This window comes from Helicoverpa armigera, chromosome 4 (assembly GCF_030705265.1).
Source record: "Helicoverpa armigera isolate CAAS_96S chromosome 4, ASM3070526v1, whole genome shotgun sequence".
Lineage (NCBI taxonomy): Eukaryota > Metazoa > Arthropoda > Insecta > Lepidoptera > Noctuidae > Helicoverpa > Helicoverpa armigera.
This window is the reverse complement of record NC_087123.1, coordinates 10,998,578-11,024,680: the sequence shown is the minus strand read 5'-3', so window position 1 is coordinate 11,024,680 and position 26,103 is coordinate 10,998,578. Positions and strand designations below refer to the sequence as shown.

General features: G+C 38.4%; 2 protein-coding genes across 2 annotated transcripts in view; one reads left to right on the top strand and one right to left on the bottom strand.

Moving 5' to 3' along the window:
• Nucleotides 1-503: 503 nt before the first annotated feature.
• On the top strand, nt 504-11,981 carry LOC110374562 (all trans-polyprenyl-diphosphate synthase PDSS2). Its single transcript, XM_021332314.3, has 7 exons — nt 504-1,127; nt 3,345-3,476; nt 4,557-4,745; nt 7,955-8,091; nt 9,596-9,756; nt 10,149-10,340; nt 10,733-11,981. The coding sequence occupies exons 1-7, from the start codon at nt 814-816 to the stop codon at nt 10,892-10,894; spliced, it is 1,287 nt and encodes a 428-aa protein (XP_021187989.3). The 5' UTR covers nt 504-813; the 3' UTR covers nt 10,895-11,981.
• Nucleotides 11,982-14,881: 2,900 nt separating this feature from the next.
• Nucleotides 14,882-26,103, bottom strand: part of Tet (Ten-Eleven Translocation (TET) family protein) — a 94,331-nt gene continuing 83,109 nt past the window's right edge. Inside the window, 9 exon segments of the mRNA XM_064034249.1 lie at nt 14,882-16,777; nt 16,780-17,506; nt 17,627-17,855; nt 18,069-18,346; nt 18,602-18,834; nt 18,983-19,119; nt 19,195-20,335; nt 20,338-21,629; nt 21,851-21,920. Of these exon segments, the coding sequence (XP_063890319.1) occupies nt 15,269-16,777; nt 16,780-17,506; nt 17,627-17,855; nt 18,069-18,346; nt 18,602-18,834; nt 18,983-19,119; nt 19,195-20,335; nt 20,338-21,629; nt 21,851-21,920 (5,616 nt within the window). The 3' untranslated portion in view covers nt 14,882-15,268.

The following is a 26,103-nucleotide window of genomic DNA, read 5'->3' as shown; positions in this document are numbered from 1 at the left end:
CAAACACATACTAGTGGTCCGTCCATTCAACTTAAAGGTTACCATAAAGCGAGATAGATGTCGCTGATGATGCGTGCAAACGAGTTTAAACGCATTTTATTTTTCACTGGGTATTCTCCTACTTTCCACTGCTTGAAGCTGTAAGAATAAGAATATCTTCAAGAACTCAAATAAATATTATCTACCCTCAGTGTCCATAGTGCGTTTCAATCTCCTTATAAACATACATACCTACATACTATCAATTTTTATATGTTTCGTTGAGTGGTACCAGTGGTACTAACAGATTTGGTTTCCACCTAGTTTACCTACCTTTTGATACATAAAGTAATGGTATAGTCGAATCACACTATCATACATATTACTTACATAAAATCACACTCTGGTAATCTGGGTACAACTAAATGCAATCCATCTATCTTTCTGTCTGCCCACCATTGTGAAAACTTCAATCCCCAAACCGCGAATCAGCAGGCCTGACGTCAATCAGTTCATAGACTTCATTCACCATTCGGTCAGTCAACCGATCACCCGCGAAAGTTGTGCACGTTCGTAATTCAACGTTCAAAATTATTTACGAAATAAATTCTGTCTTTGCAAACATTGCATAGGATATTGAATTTAGTCGGAAAGTCTATTTTGTGCTACTTAGTAAATTTATTGCGTTAGTCATCTTATTTGATGCAGAATTTTTGTATTAAATTGCTGAATTTGTGCAAGTAGTGTTTGTTGTGCAAATAATTACTTTCGCGCTTTCGAAATTCGAATTGCGTAGTCGTTAGTATTCCCGGGTCGGTGCAGTTCATTGGGAAAATGAGTCTGAGTCGTTTGTGTCGCGTTGTGAAGTACGATTTAGTGAAAGTTCAGTCATCTAGTGCGTTGGTTTCGAAACTTTGGGGACCTTGTACTGTGAGGGAAGTGAGCACATGTAATACGCAGCGAGCAAGTGTTGCCCAACACAACTCGAAGCCGGACTGGAATCGAGCAGTGAGTGAGGCGGAGAAGATTGTCGGATATCCGACCTCCTTCCTGAGTCTGCGATGGGTCCTGAGCGATGAAATTGCGAACGTAGCTTTACATCTGCGCAAATTGGTCGGGAGCAACCATCCTTTGCTGAAGACAGCTAAGTATGTGGCAGGTTTGATTAGTACGCTGGTAGTGACGTAAATACGTATGTAATTCGTAGGTGCGAATCATCTATATTCGTCGTGCCGTCAGTCGATGCCGATGTTAAGGGCTTCGATTATCACACCACTTAATTTCAGAATTTAAATGTTCCAATTTGTTATAAATATAACAGCTCGATTAGCTGATTGTGCCCAAATATAAACACTTAGGTATATACATAGAATGAGAATTGCCACTTATGACGTATAGTCCTTACCGCGTTGAATTGTGTTCAGGAGTTCCTCAGGGGTCTGTACTCGGTCCATCCCTAAAGAAACACTGTCTATTGTTGATTTATTCCCGTAAACAGCTGCACAAAAATATCATTAGAGGTGACAGCTTAAGGTCTTTATTAGCTACAGAAACAGAAACAGTCGATATCCCATCGATACCCTTTGTGTCTGTGATAATACTTCATTACATAAATTCTTCCTTAGTCCTCAAGAGTATTTCGTAATTACTTAATCACGACATAACATGAAAACGACTTGACCGATTTGGCTGAAAATTAGAGGGGAGGTAACTTAGACCCGGGAGAAGGTTAGGTTAGTTTTTGTCACCATCCGGCTACGGGACACGGGTGAAACCGCGGGCGAAAGCTAGAACTCATATAATGTAGCATGAAATCAGCTCAAAGTGAGAGCCAAGTGAACTTTAATATGTAGTATTTTTAGACCCACAACCTGCCCTTGGTTTGGAATGGACTTTATTTCCCCGTTATACAGTTTTCGGTTATAAGTTGTAATACTTACCTATAAATCGAATAATTTCACCTTCGTATTATTTTGTAGGTACTGAACAAATTTTAGCGGACCTTTAGATACTGGTTTTAGAAAAAAACCTTGAGAATTGAAGTAAACGTACCATTACCGTTTATCGTGCAACAAAATCGTCTAGACTCGGATCTTGATGCAGTCAAGTGCATTTATGCCTCCTAAGGACTTTTCAAGGATGTCATAATGATATTTGGTTGCCACGATAACCTTCTGTAGCTACAATTTCCGGACAAACTGTGCAATAATAACAATTTTTGATTTTGTTGAAAAACAAGACTTTCTGAATGTCAACAAAGTACTCAAACCATTTACCAAAACACTGTTGTCCTCCAAAAGCTCATTTAGATATTATAGCAATACTAGTTGCTCCCATTGTTTTCAGCCGTATCGCATCCTGCTTCACACACCCTTATACATACTTCGTCATCTTCATCATCATCTCAGCCATAGGACGACCACTGCTGAACATAGGCCTCCCCCTTAGATCTCCACAGATACCTGTTGGAGGCGACCTGCATCCAGCGTCTTCCGGCGACCTTTATAAGGTCGTCGTATAAGGTCCACCTGTCGATACATACTTACTACAAACAAAGTATTCCATATCCATCCCCATGTTTTTATCCTCACAGCCTTTTCCCTCTGAGAGTACTTACAGGAGTAATAGATAAGGATTTACATACATAATTCATATCCTAAGTATGTAGGTTTACAGAACTACTTTAAGCCATATCGTAACATCGCGTGCAGAGGTTCCTACCGATTCGCGTTCAATGCATTCCTTATTGCAACATTGCACATCATCGCTCATTTAATCACTTGTGTTCATCATTAGTATTCTTCAAACATTTAACCAACATCACGAAAAGGCAGTAATTTTACGTCATACTTCCTGTAGGGTCATCGTCATCAGAGAATAACATCGTGTCCTTATTAAAATGATTTTATCAAGCTTTTGGTGTTACTGTTTCAAAAATTTTACTTTTAAGTAGTAGGTGAACATTAATAATGAGGTTGTTTTTGAACAGATATTCTTATTAGCTTGGTATAGGTCAAGATTTTAAAATAACACTTGCATCAATTGATAAATGACTACGCCCGCCAGCTATCGGTGGAGCGAGAGGTAATATTAGTACTTTACTGACTAAAACCTGTCCATCGATGTACCTTCCACTACTTATATGATAGGTCTGAGTCTGAGGACCTCAGACTGAGGTAACTCTTTCCGACAATCCTCAGCCCTTATTATCAAACATGTTCTGTCTTCTACTCTTTATATTCTAGGGCCATGGTAACTGTATCAAACCATCGCCTCCGCCGCTCTTGATATCCAATTATCCCGAATCTCATGTTATTTAGCAGTCCAGAAAGAAAGAAATAAATATAGAAACTCTTTTTGTTCAGGAACTTAATCTACAATGGCAAGAACAACATGCAAGCGTGGGGGCTCATCGTGCTTCTGGTTTCAAAAGCAGCCGGCCACAGCCCCGAGATCCCAGACATGGAGCAGGACAAAGCCGCTGGTGTCTTGCATAGGTAAGTTCTGGAAGAAAATGTGAGGAAAAAATAGAGAGATGCTCTTCACAAGTCCTTTAAGTAAGAGCTATGATAATGGTTACCTACTGGGGTGGCGAATTTGGGCATAGGAAGTCATAATTGGACTACCTTGAATGACGTGGATGCAGCACATGTGTTCAAAAGTTCAATCATTATTGACCAATGCCACGCAAGGTATACAATGCTCGTAACACAGAGTTATACAAAAATCAGATTTATTCATCAAACCACAAGTTTCATAACAAGAATTTTCGTCATCATCGTCATAATTTTCGAAATCATCCTTCAATCCGAGAACACGGAACATTTTCAATAAACTCGCATTATCTGCCTCTCAATTCGGTCATAAACATAATTTTATGCGTCCTCAATGTTTTATAAGGTGGACATAAACCGTGGAATTTGTTGCATAGTGCACCAGTATATTATTTAAAGGGCATCGTCCAGTCGAAGGTCTGAGAGTCTGTAGCTTCCTTATTTATCGAAACCAGCTGTAAAACTTCCTGTGAATGTAAAAAGTGATTAATTGGTAACTTATTAATTCTGCCAAGTGACATCCTACCTGATAATGTTACTGTATAGTAGGTACGGAGGTGGATTTATGAGCAAAAACATGTTCATAACAAGTAACCTTATATTGGTTTGTACTTTCAATTATGATTCGAAACAACGCACTTAGCAACTTTCAATAAAGACATAAAACTTGTAAGAAAGGCGTTATCGACATGTCCAAGGAAATACTTTCAAAATAAACGATCTTGCTTTCGAATTATCGCTTGTCTTAAGTAACAGGAGCAAATAGGAGGATGATGAAAATATAAGAGTAAATAAAAAAAAATGAAATCAGCAATACGATTTCAAATCACATTGTTGTATTATGGAAATGTTCCTGATAATGCCTTTAGCATCTAAAGGAATACCAAGAAATATAATTGAAGATTCACACTGATTCATTCACAAGCGTTTTATTTTACTAAATCACCTAAATCAATTCTCCGTTAAGCAACCAACACCGTCATTCTCAACATCAATCTAATCTTCTTCTTTCTTCTCCGACAGTCAACGAGCTCTTGCAGAAGTAACAGAGATGATCCGCACCTCTCACTTGGTGCACAAAGGGCTGGTCAACATGAACTCCAGACAGCCTATAGCGGCCGAACCTGATGACATGATGTTCGGCAACAAGATAGCCCTGCTCAGCGGAGATTACCTGTTAGCTAACTCTTGTTCTGAGCTGGCGAATTTGAGGTGAGTGAGAATTTTTCTTTTGTATCAACTTTGGGTGTGATAATAATAGTAGTCGGTTTACAATGTCTTAGCTTCGCCGGGAACCTTCAAATGGTCCCAAGAGTGTAATAGATTCAATACGTATCGTCTACATTTACAGCTAGGTATGTTGTGGATACGTCGGTAGATTTTTGAATTAGCCTTGTAAAATAAATTATTTTTTTAAATGATGTATGAAGTACAAATGAGCGATCTTTAGAAACTCTAGAAAATACAGAAAGAAGGAAACAGTGACAAAGTAGAAATTGCTAACACATCTAACAAACAAACCTTTATCGAAGAAAACTTCAACGAAAATCAATGAAAGCATTGGTGTCAAATTATAGGAAATTATTATTCAACATGAAACATAATGCAAATGAGCCCGCCATGTAGGTGAGAGGTCGCATTAATCTTGTATTTCAATACATAAGACGAGGTGGGGGATCCAGTCGTGTTGAAAATGTATGATAATTAAGCGAAGACAAGACAGCTAGATAATATGTAGTCAAAAGAGGTTCATTCACAGTATAGATCCGAAGACAGCTATCTATACCGACACCGAAATATAAACAATCGATTTGGTTGGTTTATTACATAACCCATTCAATACATATTAGTCTAGACTCTAGACACGTAAATCAATAGGAACTGATGCAGGATTTATCACTTACTTTGTTTAATTTGTTTTATTTGCTGTTTATTTTTGTCTGACTTTTGAGAATGATTGAGATAAGACAGAAGAGCCAACAACCAGGTATTTGTATTTTAAAGCTCGCTTTGTTTACTACAGCTTTTTCGTATTTCCTTAATTTCTCTAGAAGAATTTCTTTATCAAATTAATGATGCTCGTGACCTTTTGAAATCCCTTTGGTCATGAGGCCATGTCAGTGACGAATGACAGTTGGAACAACACGCATGCATTCAACACGACGAGAGAAAACTAAGAAAGCGCGCCTCTAAAGGTTAAATTGTAATTGGTAATTCTTTTGTATCGTTTGACAGTGATGACTCTCAATCATGAGGAATGGTTAGAAAATGTGGTTTCTGCATTCAACAAAATAGTTTGTGGGTTGTTGTTCATCGCATAGAGATATACGTGAATATGTTGGTATAAATTGAACACATACTCGTAGTTACATGAGTAGGGCACTAAAGTTCCTCAAACATTTTCTGATGAATACGATATTCTACATTACCACGATGTAGCAGTTACGGAATCGCATATGCAGTGACACGAAGGGTCTTGCTATAAGCACACCAGTCTACCTTTAATTCACATTCACACTTGAATCTGACTCAAATTAACTATATTATAATGATCTCCGATTTATCTCTCTTGTCCCACTTCTACCCCACGTAACATGACTATAAACTTGACCACAACACCAGCTGTAGGTGCTGTTGAGAACGATGCTCAATCCGGTATCGCCATAACGTAATACTTTACGCTCCGACATTACGCAACCTGCCGTTCATTAGTATCTTTGCTTGTAACAGTGAAAGTGTCTGTCTGTATGTTTTTGTTGGTATTTTGTGTTATATGCATTGAATGGGATGATTGCAGCCATCGTATTTTGTTTTTTATTTAGTGACAAGGTGAAACTTGCTACTCCTCAGATTAGAAGTCAAAGTTGGTATAATCTAAAAAGTCTCATGCTGTTGAGTACGATCACGATGCTCGATCGTCGACGTAAAGTTATAGACGTTATGGCGTATAAATATCTCTATAAATAGAGATGGTTATCTAAAGTGATGCCACAGACACACACCTTTTTCAAATGAGACGTGGTCAAACATTTTTGGAGCTGAATACGTATTCTGAGATGTTCGCTGGCTGGTACTTAATAAAACTACAGCATTTAAACATGGATATGAAAATATTTTACACGGAGCATGCACCACAACGGAAACAGCCATCACATAGGAAAATTATATTTGGTTCTAACAACCGATTCGTTAGTTTCGCATGAGTAAACTAAAGCTACTCGTAGATCAGTGTTGTCCCAGATATCACGGCCCTGACTTTACAAGTTGTGAGGTCGCGAGTTTTGAACTCGGCTCGCCATTTTACTACCTCTATAGGTACTATATACATACTTATGTATAATGTTGGTTTCCACACGTTTGCTCTAAATTGTGATGGGTAATGTGAGAAAAGTTTAACCGTGTGCTGCTTCTACGAATGTTGACTTTCTTGCTGATTCACCTGGTTCATCGTTTTTCTGATTTTCCACCACAATTCGTACCAATCGGCTAGTTTGTAAACTACTCGTTAATAGATTAAATCTAAAACTGACTTATGTCGTGATCTTCGGTCAAACATATTAAGATTAAAATGACGTTCAGAATTATAATACTTTTGCACAAAACGTTCTTAGGTCTGACTGTTACTTAATTTTTCACTTTTGTTAATGTTATCCTATTCATAGTTCGTAACGCGTGTGACAACATAACTTACAATAGAATTATTAGCACGCTCTAGATATTAGGATTTTATTTTTCATACATTCTCTTGAGGTCTAGCAGTACGCATTTATTTATAAGTGTGTACAAACAAACAAAAATTTGTGATTTCCTATGTATTTTCGGGATCCTCTATAACAAGTTTTTCAACTATAACGATTAGTCTGCAAACGAGATGCTCCTCCCTTATACATACTAATCAATAATTGTGCAATCATCGTCCTTTACCATAAAATGAGGTGGCAATCTGTCATATGACCATAGGCCATAGTGACCTATTGACCCAGCTACGCAACATAGTTGGCAGAACATGACGAACTCATTGTAAATTAACACGCGATAACTCTTCTATAGAGCTAATGGCGATAATTTTACATTTCGTAATTTATAATGATGTGTGGCTAAATTGCGTTTTAATGATGTTAATTGTTTTAGTGAAGATTTATCTTGTCACGCGTTAGAACGAAAATTACTGTCTTGGTGACAGTGTGTCTATTTTACAAGCTAATTTAGAAGTAGCTAGCACTTAAGCTTAATTCCTTAAGTTTTCACTTCATCAATTACTAAACCATACTCTTCAAAACAAGCCACGTTTTGCAATATTGTCTATACTTTATTATTGTTATTCCCGATTTCAATCAAATCCCGATAAAATTCGCACAAAATTAGGTGCCAAACCAACGCTAGCTTTACTAAACTAAACCTTCTGTCTTCGAATTTTTCAGGAACCAAGAGCTGGTAGAACTGATGTCTTCAGCAGTACGAGACCTGGCTGAAGCGGAGTTCCTCGGTGAACGTGATGAGCAGAACAACCCATTGCCGTCGAGACCACTGCCTAAGGAGCAGATACAGGAAGCTTCAGGTAATTTGACTTTGTTGAGCCACTTGAACATTTTCCATATCTGTTTATTGTTCATAAGTTTGTAAAAGGACTCTAGGATTAAAAGAAAGTATGAATGCGTAGGAAGTAAACGTGAGGTGTGAAGGATTTTGAGGTACCAAATCGGAGGTAGGTACCGATTTCAATAACTATTGTATCCTTTTACCAATACGTCCGCCCGCAGGCAACAATAACAACAACTGGTCACAAGTAGCCATTTTCTTATTCTCTTCATTAGGCTCAGTAGAAACGGTCACTAAAACACCAACAGCTCAGTACATTTAGTTAAAACTGGTTCTATTTGCACGGATGTGGGTTAAGTAATTAACACCACTTAAAGTTTACTTAAGCGAAAACAAATTAAGGCGTAGCTAAAATTATTATTTGCATGCTAGCTATACATATTCATCACCTTACAGGTTGAGGTTGCTGATTTATTAGTATTAGCAATTCGACGAAAACGTTTAGTTTCATCTATGAGTTGAAGACACCTTGTACCTTCTTGATTTAAAATACTCGGTTTTGATTCTTATTTATTTAAGAACTAGCTGGTGCCCGCGACTTCGTCTGCGCAGGTTTAGTATTTCGAACAATATGTTTACAAATTGTAGCCTATGTGTTATTCTGATGTATAAGCTATATTATTGTAAAGTTTCATTAAAATCCATTCAGTAGTTTTTGCGTGAAAGAGTAACAAACATCCATACATACAAACTTTCGCGTTTATAATATTAAGTAGGATAGATTTACGTAGCATCATAATGCTGTCTTTCTGTCTTTTTGGTGTATCTTCGTAATCTACCTTTCATAAGCATTCGACAACCCAAACCATTCTTCAACTTAAATAAAACAAAGCATAAAACAGAAACCAACACCCACAAATAAATCGGGTCCACAATACATTGGAAATCATCGCATTCCGATCTAAAAGTGGTACATTATTGTGGTACATTCAGGGTACATTAGTATTCTTGTCGCGCCTGTCGCAAGGAACTATGCTGCGCCCTCCATTCGGACGTGACACTGGCGGACAATGGGGACAGATGTTACTGGTTCGACCAATTGCTATTTGTTTTGCGACTTTCGGTTTTCTTGGTTTGTTCCGTGTTGACGTCAGTTTATAGGTTGACGTGATAAAGCTAGGAAATTCCTTGATTTTGTTAGTCGTTTAATTGAAGAAGAATAAAATTACTAAAGTTCAATGAATCGATTCCGCAATGAACCTTTCTGAGTATTGAATGACACTGTTCCGGTTATATAGAAAGAGGTAGTTTTAAACTTCGGTGAACTTTCATTTTATTTACGTAAATAGTAAATAATACCGTACGTACATATTATGTAAGCACTGTCCTCCGAGTATAATTATTATCTGCCTTTAAATACTATTACTACAGTTCTTAAATCATTAGTTCTCAGTTCCCGTAACGTATTACATGATTACTGTCTTACCAAACTCTAATTCCACCACCATTTCCAAACCTTCCAGAATGGGACATAATAACAGACCCTCTCCCAATGGGCGGAGTGATCGGTTGCGCTGGCCGCGAGTGGTCAGCTCGTCACGTGTTGGCGGCAGGCGCTCTGCTGGGTAAGAGCTGCTCTGCTGCTCTGAAGCTGGCTGGACATAACCAGGAGTTGCAGACGCAGGTACAGTCACATTGAAGTTTGAAGCATAGGATTGAACCTAGGTCTTATTTTAGAAGATTAAATATACTGTGTGTTAGGTATGACTGTTTGGATGGAGGGAGAATGTGAGAGGAATACCGAAGAGGAGATGTATGGATTCAAGTTTGAGGGACAACATGAATAAAAGAGAGTAAATGTTGGTGCTGGCCTGCTTGACAGCATCATGAGCTTCATAGTCTTCATGTTCTTCATGTTTGGCTTTTGGCATATTATTTTCTTTAACATTTTGGCACAAAATAGTGTTGCAGTGATATTTATTCTTCACCTTAACTGGTGCCTGTACTGTCGCCAAAAATTAACCATACCAATTTTCGAAATGTTGTCCTTATTCTTAACTGCAACTTCATCCCCAGGGCTACCTCTTCGGCTGTCACCTAGCACTCGCATGGCAGGCATTCCTGGACCTTGAAGCGTTCACAGGCCCCGAGCCCGCCAGCTTCTCGCTGGTGGGGGCACCGCTGGCTTTCACGCTGCAGGCGCGGCCTGAGCTGTACGAGTACATTGAAGCTGGCAGGAAGAGCGTGCATGATGTTGATTATCATGCTGTAAGTTTGCCTTATTCTTGAAGTTTTACTAGGGATTTTGTTTAATAACTAGCTTCTTTTTTAGCTGCTACCCGAAGGAACTACTTCCCGAATGTGGATAAAATATCTAACAATTCTGACAAGCCATATTACTGCCCAGTTTCATCAATATCCATCCAGTAGTTTTTCTGTAAAAGAGGCACAAACGCCCTAAACTTCTCGCGTTTATGAGAAGGATTAGGCTGTAATAAATTGCTTATCATTGTTTCCCTGCCAAACGTTGTCCATCTATCTTGACGCCCAAAAAAATGTTGTTATTTACTCCATTCAGACCGGTTATTTTATGATTTTCTAAGTCAATAAAGCTTTGTCGTTTATATGGTGAATTTTAAGGCATGTTTATATTTTTCCAGCTTTACGAAGCAGTGTTATCAGGGCCGGGCATCGAGGAGACGCTGCGCCTGCAGCGCTCGCACACGTCCCGCGCGGTGCGCGTGCTGGACAGCTTCCCCGCCTGCGACGCCCGCACCGCGCTCGCCAACATCATCGTCGCCATGCATCATGATCATCTATAGTGTCAGCCATACACATAGTGCTATCCACAGCTATACAAGCAGTAATAGCACGGCATAGAGAAGGAATTCTTCACTTTTGTAGATATTTACCTCTCTAAGCTAACATTCCGTTTCTAATATATTGTGATCTGATGATTTTTACCGCATGCGGTGTCCATCCTCTCCTGGCTAGCATCATTATCACTATGGAAAATAAATGTAGTGTCTTCTTTATTTTTGTAGATATTTTTTGTAAGGACTGTCTCTCTGAGAGCTCACATTCCGTTTCGAGAAGATCGCTACAAGTTCAATATTTTCCCTAAGCTATATACTACTCTCTATCATCATCGTCGTTAAGCATCATGCCCACTTCTAGTATGAATCATGCCTTTATTTACATTTATTTTGTGTTCCTTAATTTTTGTACACATTCCGTTGTCACAAGAAAAACAATGTGTAAATTCCCATTAACTTCAACATTAAAATAAATAGCGCGTTAACTTAAGTACATTCCTCGAAATGTTAGTGTAGTGATCCGTTTCACAAGAAAATGAATCGATAACCTTCAAGCAAGTCGCCAACCTAGATATTTTTTATAAAAATCTACGAATATACCATTGCCTGTATAATTCCCATTTAGTTTTTTATATAAAAAAGAAGGAAATGATCATAATGCTTATTCTTTTTTATATAAGATTCTTGAATTGTGTATACTGTTATAATTTAATTATAATTGAATTTTACAAAAGATAGAGTTACCATTTGACAACTCAAGGTATAAAAGACAAATTATGAAATTAGTTTTTAAGAGAAACATGTGACAAGTACTTAATGCTCCAAGTAAATATATTTAGGAAATAGTAAAGTTAGTCTGTTTATATTATTATACATATGTAGGTATATAATAGGAGTAGTTGCTTTAATTGTATTATATTTTTGAACACTCCAAAATATACAGTTTTACATTTGTTAGTACGAATCTAGACTAAAGATATAATTTTAATAAAAAAATATTTTGTATTAAAGTATTAACAAAATTGTCTGTAATTACCAGGGTACTTATGTAATATTTTGATACAAATAAAAAATATACAATTTATTAAACCAATTTCAGTTTTTATTAAGTGAAGTAACCTAGTCCCGAGTTGCTGTGAGCTATTTAATTATTTAATTTAATTTACTAGTCAATGCCTGTTTTCAATAGGTACTTTTTTATTATTATTATTCTTAGCCCGTACTGTCCCACTGCTGGGCAAAGGCCTCCCCATTTTGTCTCCACACCTCTCGATCTTTTGAGACCTCCCACCAATCAGGGTTGTAGGCATCCAGGTCGTCTCACCATGTCTTTCGGGGCCTACCCCGCCTGCGATGACCATCCTGTGGCAACCACTGGGTGACGATGTTGGCCCATCTGTCAGGATGCATTCGGCTGACGTGCTCAGCCCAGTTCCATTTTAATTGAGCTGCTTTTCAGCAATTGCAATAGGTACTACATAATTATGTATATATTTTTTTTTAATAATTAATAAAATGAGCAAGTTATTTTTCCCGCATTTTAAAACATTATTTTGCTTATTTAACAAAGGTAAGGTAAAGAAAATAATAAATACTTTGACTTTGTAACTGAGGGACGACTGAAGTGTAATATACCGCAGCTGTCTTTGCATGTTGGGACTATCTGTCTTCCACAATTCTTGAACACTAGAGCCTTTGGTAACTGGTGGTCAGATTTTTCGTGAAGACTACCCCACCCGTAAATAGGTACCTACATTCGTAATCACATAGTTTTTGCCTTATCTGAATTCCTTGAAAGTAAATAGTTTTCCAAAAACAAGACTTACCTAGTTTTGAATATTGGTGCTAAGTGATTACTTATACATAAGTAGTTTTATTTTTTACTGACAGTATTGAAGCCAAAACTCACATTTTAATTGTACGTAGTGTACCAGGTGTGTAAAGTGATTGTAGTGTTATGATCAGAAATAGGATTTCAAACAAATAAAACAAGAGAAAGTTTTTTAAATTAATTGTATTAATAAATAATGGTAGTTCTATTTACATGACACATTCGATTACTCTTTGTTTTGGCAGAAGACAATAAAAATATTGTTACACAATAAGTTCGCCTAACTCAAACGTGGCGAGCATTGAACCCGCGACCTAACACTCTTATAAACGACATTGGTAATAAACCCATACCCACATCATAAGAATAACATAAAAAAACATTTTTGGTTACAATCTGACAATACTGGTCGTTTTGGTTTTGAAAAGTATTCAAGTTTCGCAATAATGCTTCAGAACTTCAGACGCGTCAATCACACTGAAGAAAGACATACATTCAAGCACTCTCGCAGTTAATGTATATCACAGGCTTCTAATGTGACCTAAATGATACAATTTCATACAAATGAGGTTGTCCAACAATTTACAATTTAAACTTTTTGGTGTCAAAACTTTGCCACTGCAATTATGATTCTATAAAGTTTTACAAATATCCCAACTGTACTGTTACGTGTATACCATTTAAAAATACTGTGATTGCTTCTGATATGTCTTTTCACACAATGCATTGAGAATTGAAGAGTTACAACGATTGGCAACTGTTTAATGGCAAGAATAACAGGGCATGTTACCAATGCAATACACAAATAATATCCGAATACAATTTAGGCATATTTCGGTATGTAAAACGTCAAGCGTTACCATAAGACCGTCGACAATATCGCACCATTCGTTAATTTTAATATTTTCACTCCTACGTTACAATGTACATAGACCCCGATGTCTATTATTGCTTAGTTTTATAAGTTTTGTTATATCCAAAACTTGTACCTATAAATAATTTTCACGTTCGTCCCAATAAATTTACCATTCAATAAATACGTACACGTAAAAAATATAAACTATATCAATAGTTTAATCTTTAAAACAAACTTTCCTTACTCTAATTATATATTAATAACTATTCATCAGTATGGTTTCATTCATTTTCAATAATATGCCTACTTTATAATCTTTCCAAGCGCCTGAAAATTGATTTTTTAACCTTGCAATATTCTATCTTATATAAACGTATGTAATTTATTATTCATCTTTTATTGTATGGTATCTAATTTTATAAAATTTTATCGTCACTAAGTAAGAAGAATGTTCGTATAATGCAATCGCAAATCTTAAACAATAACGTCACAATTTATAATAATATAGTCGAAAAATCAGATTCATCATATAATATCAATTAATATTTATAGCCAAACATACAGGCACTCGATTTGACAAATAAAGAAGGCGATCTTGAAACATGCATAAAACAACCTGTAATAATTTAATGATCGAGCCGTAAAGCAAATATATTAAATATTAATGTCTACAGTAACACTAAAATTATTACAAAGAAAATGATACGATAATGGTTCACGTAATACAATATAAATAAGTTAAATATTCTAAAAAGTTAAAAATACACACGTCTTAACCTAATAGAAAAGCACTCGTATCTTTGTGGTAAAATACTAAGGCGCGATCGCCCTCATTTCATATTTAAATCCATTAAAATATAAGCCAAAACAAATGTTCAGAATGACAGGAATGGTAATTAACATTACAAATTAAATAAAACAACTAATTGACAGACAAAGGTACAAAAATATGAATAAACACGACCGCCGAATGTATCCGCCACCAGCCGGCGCCATGACGCCGGCCGCGGCCCTTCGACCGCTCTCAATGTAGTGTTTTGTACTTTTGTTCTGATAAACTTTACATAATGTAGGGTTAGTAGTTTATGAGATCATTGTGTCGCACAAAACTTTCGATTATGCGCTTAATTAGAAAAAAACATCGACAAAATATGCAGACAAAACCTACATTAACGTCACTATTTTATACAGCAATAGTCTGTTAAAATTAAACTAACCGCTCTGTGGTCGGGTCAACGATCGTTAACTTAAAACATACGACAAGAATATACAAAAAAATCTACACGATTACGGTCATTTTGACAAAATACACAATCGATACTAACGTAACGTAAGACTAGCTGAAATGCGATAAACACTATTTAAAATTAAAACTTAAAGTTACATCTTTGATTAAAACTCACTCGGTATACGTTTTAAAAAATATTTCAGTTACAAACGGTACTCAATTCCAATTTTTAAATGCATAAAGGAATCGCTGGATTTTCAACCGCGCAGCGCAGCGGACCAGTGCCGCGCCACACACAATACTTATCATAATCGAGGAACTACAAAATATATTGGAAAGCACGACGGCTCTAATCGACGATTAGAAGACTTCTAAAATCGAAAGGCAACATAGAGCTTACATAGCTAGGGAAGGGACGTCGGAGCGTCTCGTGTTGGTGTTCGCGCGGGACGGCGCGAGCTTGCGTCAGGTGCTCGACTCCTGGTAGGGGCCCGTCACCGTGCACGGGTGCATCGGGAACAGCGTCGTCCACGACATCGTGGTCTGCGTGTCGGCCCGCAGCCGCACCTCCCCGCGCCGCCGCGCCGCCGCCGCCGCCTCCACCAGCACCGACAGCGGCGGCAGCCCCGCTGATGCCTTCTCGGCGCGTTCCGGCGTTGGCGTACCAGCGGGCGACACGGCTGCTGAGGCCGGGGTTGGCGTACCCGGCGTTGGAGGATTCAGCCCCAGTTTCTTTAACCTCATCTTTTCCTCCCATTCTTCAAGACCATGTTTGGGACGATTTAAATTCCTGTGTTGGTAGAAAACAAGAGATATTCTTGTGGGATTCACTCTGTTCGGACTTTTGACTGCAGTTGTAGAGTGCATTTCATGCTTCGCACATTCAAACAGAACGCTTCCATGCCCCAGTGCTATAGCGACGCCACCCATCTGACCGTCTTTGAAACAATCTAAATTTTCTGTGAATTCAGTTACTTCGCCAATAGGTTCAGCTTTTGGCGGTTCTGGTGGGTATGGAATGGAAAATGGTGGCGGGTATATGCACCAGTTTGGTGATGATTGGCACCAATTTGGACTTGGATTTTGATAGAAGTTAGGAGCAAAGTTTGGATTATATTGGTACCCATAGGAGTTGTAGCAATGTGGGTTCCTGAGAAGCTCTTCCCTTTTGTATTTCTCAGCATTGTAATACGCCAAGCTGTTGTAATCGTTGTACGTATTCTCATATGGGCTGTAATGTCCGTACGGATTCGGTGGGAAGGAATAGGCGTTCGCAACCTGCGGGTAGTTGCCATAACTTTGTATCTGTGCCTGATTGCCATAAGTGTTCTGATTGACGGGGTGGAAGTTGTTGCCAGCAAACTCGGGAACTTGTTTATTAGCGGCCGCCTGCATGTTCTGTTCCTCATGGTTAATCGTGAAGTTGTTTTGGGAAGTAGATGTTTGTGGCGCAGTATTGTTCAATCTACTGTCATATGGACTCCTGTGCTCGTAGCCTTGGCTTAAATGAGGCCTGTCTGAAGGCGGATATGGTTTTAGAAAAGTTGAATTCTCAATAGCTTCGGGTGGATTAGTATGTTGTGACCTAGATGGAGGTCTTGCTTTTGGTACTCTAAATAATGAGTTCTCGTTTTCAGGTGTTGCCTGATCTTTGGGTTTTGGGTCCCAATTCTTAGAATCCGGTGACTTCCACACGCTTTTACGAGCATCCGAATTCATTAATTCATTGTTCGGTGACTTGAGTTCTGGGATCTGCGAAGGCGCTGGAGAAGCTGGCGTGCTCTGAGAGTTTTGTGATATCTCAGTTAACCGCGGTGAAGTGGGCATGTCAAATTCAGGAATTTTGTTTGTGATGTCAGCTATTAGATTTTGTTTCTCAGGCTCTGGGGTCACTTTTGGCAACATTGGATCTGAATTAGTTTCGCTCCTGCTCGAATCTGGGCTGTAATTATTAGGAGCAACGTTCAAATGTGCAGTAGTAGAATCAGGATCCTCCTTAACAACATTGTTGAACAATTCCGTGTTAGCGAAGTCCGGCCATTGGTTCTGAGGGGCCATTTGGTTGGGGAACTGTTGCTCCCTTTCTGTAATCCAGCGGCGAAACTTGGTAGTTGATTTGGGTTCGGATTAGGATTTTGATTCTGGTGATTCTGAATTGGATTGCCTTCAACTATCGGCGATACATGATTTGGATTGTAAATAGCATTTTGATGGTGTAAATTATAACTTTGATCGTATGGATTGTATGGCGAGTCTAATACAGTGCTGGATATCTGATTGCTTTGTAGCTGAGCATCTGTAAAGTTATCTATCATCGTCGCCATGTCTAACAGCGCAGGGTTGCCTAAATTGGGATTGATAAGTCCTGGGTTCTGGTGTTGCATATTAGGGTTGACGAATGCGGAGTTGTAGTGTGAGTTATTAGTGAACGCTGAAGGGTTCGATTGGTTGAGTGCTGGTGTGATGGCCCTGGGTGACGCGCTACTCTGACTTCGAGGACTGGCATTATTCCTTGCATCAGCCGGCTGAGGAGTCCTAGGCGCCGGAGACTGTTGAGATTTCTTCTGATTATTGCCAGGGCTCTGTGAGTTATTGCTGTTAGTTGATGTGTTTGATTCTGAATTCTCGTCGTCTTTTCTCTTCTTGCCGTGACGGCGACATGGTTGCAGCGGGACCGATCGTACTCGCACTTCCATAGGGTACCTGGAAATAAGTCATCAATTTATTAGTTACTGCTCTATTTAAAAAAGCCAAATCTGTGGTATCGGAAATGGATATAAATAAGTCATTGAACAGTAAGAAAACTTGTACATCACCACTCACTTATCGAGTATCTCAAGGGCTCCGCTCTTCACTTTCTCATCCTGTCCGTCTTTGGAGCCGAACTCATCAGTGGTATCCAGGACATAGAGGGGTAGTACATGCAGTTGTTCATCAGGCGGTCTGGTGAGGGAACGATGTTTCGCGAGCGTGACGACGGCGGTGCAGCCATTGTTCATATTGTGGAGATCACGATGGGCGTGAGCGCAGAAGTCGATGCATGCTGTTACGCCTGGAATAAGACGAAGATTTTGTCAGACAAGGACCTTTAAAATATTATAAGGTATGATGAAATTGGTGTTATGGGTTGGGGTTCTTCAACAAACATTGTGGACGTAACAGAGAGTTAAAGAAACGTTATGGATGTTACAGAGAAGATACCTCATACATGTTGTTAGAGCACCACTTGTTAGAGCACCCTATGTAAGTAGATAGATCTACATACCTGAAAACGGTCGTCCCGGCTTAAACCCAAGCCTGCAGTCAGATGCCTCCTTCTCGAACTGAATCTGGTTCTCAAAGGCCTTCGGTGCGAGGTTCATGTACAAAGGGCTGAGTAACGTCGCCAACACATGGATGCGTTCTTCTATCTCGCTTTCCTCAGTCTTCACAGACAGACGGAATTTGCGAACGGTTTTTGAACGGGCGTATTTGCATCCATTGTAGTACATCGACCAGGAACAACCGAAGCTGTATGAGGCACCGCAGGTCTCTGGTCCAGGCCTGCAAGAGAATAAGGATTCTTTAGATGTTGTTGATGAAAAATTTGCTTGGCATGGTGAGCTATCGAGTGTATTTTAGTTCACATTTAATCTACAATCATATAACAAATATGAAAAATCTTACTGAATAATTGCAAACAAAGTTAATCAATTACTAAAGATTTTCAAATTGCAAGATTCTTGTCTTATAACTTCAGCAGATTTTCAGCTTTTCACGTTTGCCATATAAAAAGTTAAGTATATGTGACGAAAATACTTACCTTGACAAGCACAGGTTCTATTCTCGTTAGTGGCACATCGGCGGGTAGTTGGAAGACCATATCTATTGAGCTTGTGTGACAGAAGTGTGTAGTCCAGATCAGCTTCAGATTGCGGAATGCCTTCCCAGGCAACCAGACAAACGACGATCCAGGAGGTGGCACATTTGTGACCGTTACGGAATTTCACTACTACTAATACTTTTTCTGTGTAATTTGCACGTCTTATCACCTGTAACAATACGATTAAGGTTTGAGTAAAATATTCATTTCTAAAGAATAAGATGAATCAGCTATGTTCGCTATATTTACACTGTTAAATATTTGCTTGGGTTAAAGTGTTGATTAGTAAGAATGAGTTTTGGGATCCATACACTCACCCACTTAGCCATCGGGCAGCCCTGTGCCGATTTCCCTTTTCCAGTATAACAGATCTTCTCTATCCTCAACTCTTTGCCAGATAAACCAGTTCGAGCTTCTAGATCCTTCCTTAGTTCTGCTAAAGTTGATGCAGCCCCTGAACAAGAAAGCAAAAGAATTATTGAAGTTTCCTAGCTGAAGACAGTAGGTACGTTGACTGAATTTCACTTACCTAAATGAGTGTAATAACTGCCCGGTTCCGGAGGATTTTTATCAGCCGGAAAACAATTGCAATCAGGAACTTCGGTTCTAGAATTGTTTCTTAACCTTTCTAGATTTTCAAGGTATTCTTTGGAATAATTGAACTGGTTCTCTTTAGGTTTTGCTAAATCAGGAACTGGAGTGCCGGGTTTTGATGGAGCTTTAGGATCACCTTTCTCTGCATCTGGATCATCCTCTAATATTTCATCTTTAGTCTGAAGTCCAGGGCAAGCGCCGTCTCTTAGATGTTCAGGTGGCGGTTTCTTAGTAGATCCTTGGCGACAACAAGAGTACCCAACCTCGTTTCTAATAGAAGCTGGCCCACCGTCTCCCGGGTAAAGATATGGCTCATTCCTTGGAGGCTGGTTGTAAGGCAGGTTTTTGTATATTTTATGCCCCGGTGGAGAATGTTCAGACTTTATCTGTTCTATATAATACGGTGGTTTCGGATCAACTGGAGTCGTTCTATCAGCAGGCTTTTCTGGCTCCTTATTCTTTGGATCAGTGAAGTTACGATGGTATCTTTGGAAGCCCATATTTTCCTGCATTCGTGGTATTTGTGCGAAAGTTTCAGCCGGTTCTGGTCGCTTTGCAGGTTCCGAATAAGGGAAGTTTTGGAAATTCTGATATGGCTGAGGCTTTTGCCCAAAATTTTCCTGTTTGATAGTCGATATCGGAGGCAGAACGGTATTTTGTTGCGGCCTTGCTGCGCCGTTCGGAAACTCTCTGTACGTATTATTGATAGGCATTTCATTTGGTTTTAGATATGTAGCCTGATTCATAAGCCTCTGTGGCTCTGCTTTTAATAATCTATCATCCTTATGATATTGATAGGTATCAGGCATCTCCAATTTAGGAATTAAAGGTGCCGAAGGATGCCTAAATTTGGCGTCATATGCTTCCCTACTTTCATAAGCTCTTCTTTGTGCGTTTGTGTCCCTAGGTGGGTTACAGTTTTGTTGATTCATCTCCGATACTGGTCCAATGAGCATTTTTGATTGAAAATCCTTACTATCTTGTTGAGTATAACTTAAACTACTATCATTACTATAAACTTCTGCATACTTTTGCGCTTCATAGGGTACGTTTGAGTATGTACCGTATTGTCCTCTCATGTCTGCGTAAGACGGCAACTTTGTGGAGCTTTAGTTACGTTCTTGGTCGAAGCGTGTTTATCAAAGTTCTTGGGACCTCTGTCCCCCTCCCATACTTGGTGGCCACCACCTCCGAACTCACCCGCGCCATAGGCTTGGGTGTTTTGTGAATAATTACCAGCGACAGAATACGCCTGTTCGCCTAAGCGGTAATTATCTCGGAGATGGTGGCTATACGATAAAAAATGACCGGTAGTGTTTCTATCGTCATTGACAGTGACGCCTCCGGTCTTCCTATCGTCAATTACCCGAGGCGGCCCTTCTCCTGGGTCACCTTTGTCCGGCGGTGTGTTAGTGCCGTCCCGGGTGTGGTTCTGTTTGTTTAATATCATCGTTTTCAGTCTCGAGTTCAAATTCACCCTGTCTGATTGCGAGAACATCTGCTGTTCATCCTCCTGCTGCCTCTGCTGATTCTGCATCTGTTGATTCTGCATTTGTTGGTTTTGCAATTGATTCTGCAGCTGCTGATTTTGCAATTGCTGTTGTTGGTTTTGCATTTGCTGGTTCTGTATCTGTTGCTGTTGGTTTTGTATTTGCTGCTGTTGGTTTTGCAACTGTTGGTTCTGTATTCTTTGGTTGTGCTGCCACTGGTGTTGTTGCCATTCGTTCTGGTTCTGTGGCTGCCCGTTCTCTCTGTACTGCCCGCTATTATAGCCGCCCGAATACCCGCTACAATCGAGTGAAGCTCGCGGACCGTTGCTCCCCTGCAGGTATCCAGGCTCGGCGTTTCCCGAATGCTGTCCATTAGGCGTATTTTGTTCTTGTCTCTCGCCCTCGTTGCTGGTATCTCCCGACCCATTTTCAGGGTTGGAATATTCTTCTTGATGTTCTTGAGAGTATTCTGTGCGATCGTAAGATTGTTGACTGACAGTGTAGCCAGCTGCTGTTGTTGGAACGGAATTTTGGTAGGATGCGGCTGAGGCTGGTCGTGAATCATTGCCGGAGGTTGCCCCGGTGTTGCTGCCTGAGCGTACTGTTGTTGGTAATCTGTTGCGTAGTGAGGCGCTCTGGGCGATGGCACGTGTGTAGGCGCCGCGGTTGGAGGGCGGCCGCTGGGCAGGCACAGACTGGATGCCAGCCTGGTAGTACGTGTTATTGCTGGCGTCGAAGGCGGTGGCGACGTTCTGGACGGTGTACGTGGTGTTGGCTTGGTAGTGCGGAGATGTAGCGTACGCTGTGTGGTTGCCCTGGTAGTCCAGCGTCGTCTGCCCAGTCTGTGTGGGAAGTTGCTGGATGAACTGGTTCTGCCAACCTGTAAAATAAATATGCTATTTTGGGACACCACTCATTTACAAAAATACCTAGTATTAGTTAATGAGAATGAGAAAATCGTTAGTCGACGAGAAGACGGCATCTATAGATGACTTCATAGTTGTTGAGACTTCTGTATATGGGATTTTCCAAAAATCGCCTTCAACATTCTGATTGAATATACTACTCATATGAAACATTATAAATCTGCAGTGATATTACCTTGAGACGGATCTGTCTGCCACGCCGTCGGGAAGCGGTTCGGATCTCCCGCGTAGAATGGCATTGGTGCCTGCAACACAAAACACTGTTTTAAATTATTATTCAAAACCATTACAATTCTACATTTTTGTTACACAACCTTTTTCAGTAAAATCTTTACGTATTTATTTATATACTTGATAAGTTTGTTGATTTATCCTGCTGCTGTCACTTTGAATCTATATATTTCAATGATCATTCGAGAACAATCTTGGGCAGTCCTTGGTCGTAGGATAATTTTCAGTCAGCCAGATATAACAATATTTTCCTACGTTTAACATCCATAAACAATTTAAATAAGTTAAACTTAACCACCGCTGTCCTTACCGCATTTTTACAATAGTCATACCGTTTTAGATAATTAGCGCACAAGTCATTTAATATTGTGTTATGTGTGTCGAGGCTACAAGCATTGTTTACTACATTATGTATCGTGTGAACTGCCCTAACGTAATCACACGATGACCGAGGCCGTCAAACTGTTTGTGTTAGCGTCATACTGAGTTATATGACCAACCGTTGGATGTAATGACGAATATATTTAGGCACTTTACTCTTTTGTTAGAGGACTTTGTAATTCTAACACATGTTTGAAGTAATTTAATGAAATCTTATAGTAATTTTCTTGAAGTTAAAGTTAGTCTTTGTTTCAAATGAAAATAGACACAGCCTGAAAAGCTATTACAGTACTTTTTTCTAATAACGCTTTCTTACAGAAGGAAATTATTAAATTACAAAACTTAAGCATGTTAAGCGTCGACAGGACCAAGTAAATATGTTACGCAACAAATTATAATGTAATGCTTCTTCGGAACTCGTTGAAGTTTCTAAGATTTTAATTTCAGCACGAAGGGGGATGCCTTTTACGAAGTTGAGTAATATTTTATTAACATGCCGACGTACGTACGTCGTTCGTAATTAAAACTTTGTTATGTCGTCGTAATGAGATTCTATAACGAGGTTATTCTTGTTTACGAGCATTACTGGGCGCGCTGTTTAGGCACTTTCTGACTGATTACTTATTCTATGGTACCTGTCAACCTGTGATGTGTAGTGTGATAGGTTTCACGTTGCTAACATTTTATAAACTATACTCCTAAATCATGAATACGGAAGCAAATATCACATGACACAAAAAAATTGGGCTTTGCCGTAGACAAATGTTTTTTTTTAATTCTGAAACATTACAAGGGAAATAGTTTGAGCATTTGACATTAAAATGCTACAGCGCCAACGGTTTAAAAAGCTTGTTATTTCTTCGCGGGAAATTTCTTTCATTAGGTACCTACCACAGAATCTTAATACAAGATCAGACATTCGAAATTCGACTACAGATATTCACTTATAATATACAAGAGCTTCAAAATTATCGGGTATTTCCCGATATTCGTTGCAAACAATGAAGGAGTCAAGTTTTCAGGTTAAAATCACGAGCGCGAAGCGCGAGTGATTTTTCCTGGAAAACTTGACGACTTTATTTGTTTGCAGGAACCTTGAGGGAAATGCCAGAGAATTTTGAAGCTCGTGGTATCGGGGATTATTTTTCCGTCCCAAATGTCGGCCACAACCTGTCAGTTTGACATAGCAACGACCAGAGAAAATATTCAAAAAATTATCAGTATAATACCATGTAGGTTGTACCACGTGACGTCGAATGGTGCAATTCTATTGGTCGATATTTGGGTCGGAAAAATAATCGAAATAAAGACACAATAACCAAATAGACGCGACAACAGCTAGGTGAACCTCTATTTATTACCCAATTACAATGTTACCGTAAATTACAGCGCTATACGTAATTACATTGTGAACATAAATGAACACAATTATACGCCATCTCTCCCCATACGATGGAGAATTTATGACTAAGGAGATAAAAGATAATTATTAAAAAATATGGGAAGGGAATATTTTTTTGTTCAGATTTAATATTGCGAAAAATTAAAGCATCATTTTCGTATTCAAGATTTATTAACACGTTGTATAAAGGTCAGTCTATATATCCGAAAGTTATAAGTTTATATTCCCAATAAAAGGCAAATAAATACTCCACAAATAATATATTATCGGACAATAAAGGACAATTTATCGTGTTTGTTGTTATTAATGAATTATATCGCCGAACAATGCGCTCTCTGATAACTATGGCGATTATTGCCAATTTCTACCATGAATGGACATTCCGTACATTGTCACACTCAAATTGAATTTATTTGTAACAACTGTCTGTGTTTCTAATAGAAATTGTTGTTAGCGGAGCTTCCTAAACTTAATATTATTTCCTTTTATAATATACGATTTTTATCGTCAGTTTTTTAAAGAAAAATATACATAAAAATGGTAGGAAATGTATAAAAAGGAAGAAAAATAAAAGCAAGGTCTAAAAAAGAACACTTATTTGAATTTAAAATGTTTGTTTTAAAATGAAAAAAGTTTTTATTCATTACGCAAAGTCGACAGTCTTACGGCCATATAACTGGCCGGTTTTAAAATAAAATAGAAAAGCGTACGAACGAATATCATAAATTGGGCGCCTACTGCACTGAAATTGCCAAAGTTAGCCGCGGCGCAAATTAAAAATTTCCCACTTTGACATCTTGTTATAGAAGTAGTAGTTATTTGAACTAGACGTAGTGCTCTCAATGTACCCGTTGTTAGAGTTTTCAACTTCAAATAACCAAGTATTGGAAATATTAATGACGTAGTACACAACTATGTAGGTTATTACAAAGTCTGATTTACGACCTTTTCAATATTTACTCCTGTTAATATTGCAAAAGAATTCAAGGAGAATTTAAACATCTTTCTAATTTATCATACGGAAAAATTCTCATCACGAAATAAAACCTTGTTTGAACCGACCATTTTTTACCCTTCCATTTCAAAAAAGCAATAGCCCAAACAAACTCAATTATAATTATATCAAAACAGTCACAAAGACATTTTTGTCAACTGCAAACGAAAAGGAACAAACAAATTGAATAACTTTGTTTGAGCGCATTTACCTACGAAAATTTAACAATTCAATTTACTTAGTTTCGGGGAATTATTTCTCTTTTTGTATTGTATTTTTTGTCTTTCGAGATTAGGTCTTTAATCCTTTTTATACGACTTAGTTTTATAATTATGTTAAGTAGATAGGTATTAAGGCTTATTTCAAAATATAACACTTTCGAAATTGCTCCCTTTCTACCAAGAAATGTAAAAATTGCTAGAAAATAAACAGTCCATAAACAATCTTATAGTATTAGTTAGTTAATTACATACAATTTACGTGTCCAAATGTTGCGGAAGAGATAGCTGTACCAGTCACTAAACCTAATTGTTGTAAACCTGGCCTTCACTGGCTACAAACCAAATTAAAAAACAACAATCAGCCAAATTAAAAAAAGGTTTAATTAAAAAGTTTTGTTTGATGAAACACGAAAAAAACAATGTGTTTCTGGACTCTTTTGTTTTTTTTTGTTATTTGGATACTTTGAATTTCGATTGACAATTACGAAAATTAGAAACTACGAGATGGCTTTCATATGCATAACTACAGGATGTTTTAAAAACTCTATAGAAATTATAAGAATTTGCTAGGTATGCTAAAACCACTGACGCATAAAAGCTATTTACTTACTAAAACAAGTACAAATCATCACCGGTGTTCCAACCATCGTTAAAAATATACCTGTCATACGTTTATTAAAACAATTACTATGTCCGGCCCCATAATTACTTATAAAGCAATCATGCAGCTTGTTAAAACCGAACATTAAATGACAACGATTATGGTAATGGCTCGTTATGATACACTTATGCAAATCCCTCACTTTACTGTTATAAAACCATAATCATGTGTTATTCCTCGTGAACGCTTGTAATAACGCTCCGTTCCACGACACAATTTCGCAGCGGCTTTTATTTCACAAATGTTAATTTCGTGGATAAAGGCGAGCGAATGTGTCATTATTTTAAGGTCGACATGTCAACTGGCCAGTAAATATTACGATTAACTTAATTATAAGTGGAATACTACTGTTTTAATACGGTATTAATTTTAACTTTTGGACTGAATAACTTAATGATGGCGACCATTCACAATAATTGCAGTTGTATTCAAACAAAATGTGAAAACAGATAAATTTTTACGACGCTGTTCGAGCTGTTAAAATATGTTTTACGAGCTCAGCAAGGTTGTAATGCAAATAAAAATGTCGATAAGTACA

What these genes read in the sequence shown, in the direction of transcription:
- LOC110374562 (XM_021332314.3), top strand. Translation starts at nt 814, where the DNA reads ATGAGTCTGAGTCGTTTGTGTCGCGTTGTGAAGTACGATTTAGTGAAA. An exon ending in CCTTTGCTGAAGACAGCTAA is followed by an intron (nt 1,128 to 3,344) that starts GTATGTGGCAGG and finishes CTTTTTGTTCAG; the next exon opens with GAACTTAATCTACAATGGCA. An exon ending in GCAGATACAGGAAGCTTCAG is followed by an intron (nt 8,092 to 9,595) that starts GTAATTTGACTT and finishes CAAACCTTCCAG; the next exon opens with AATGGGACATAATAACAGAC.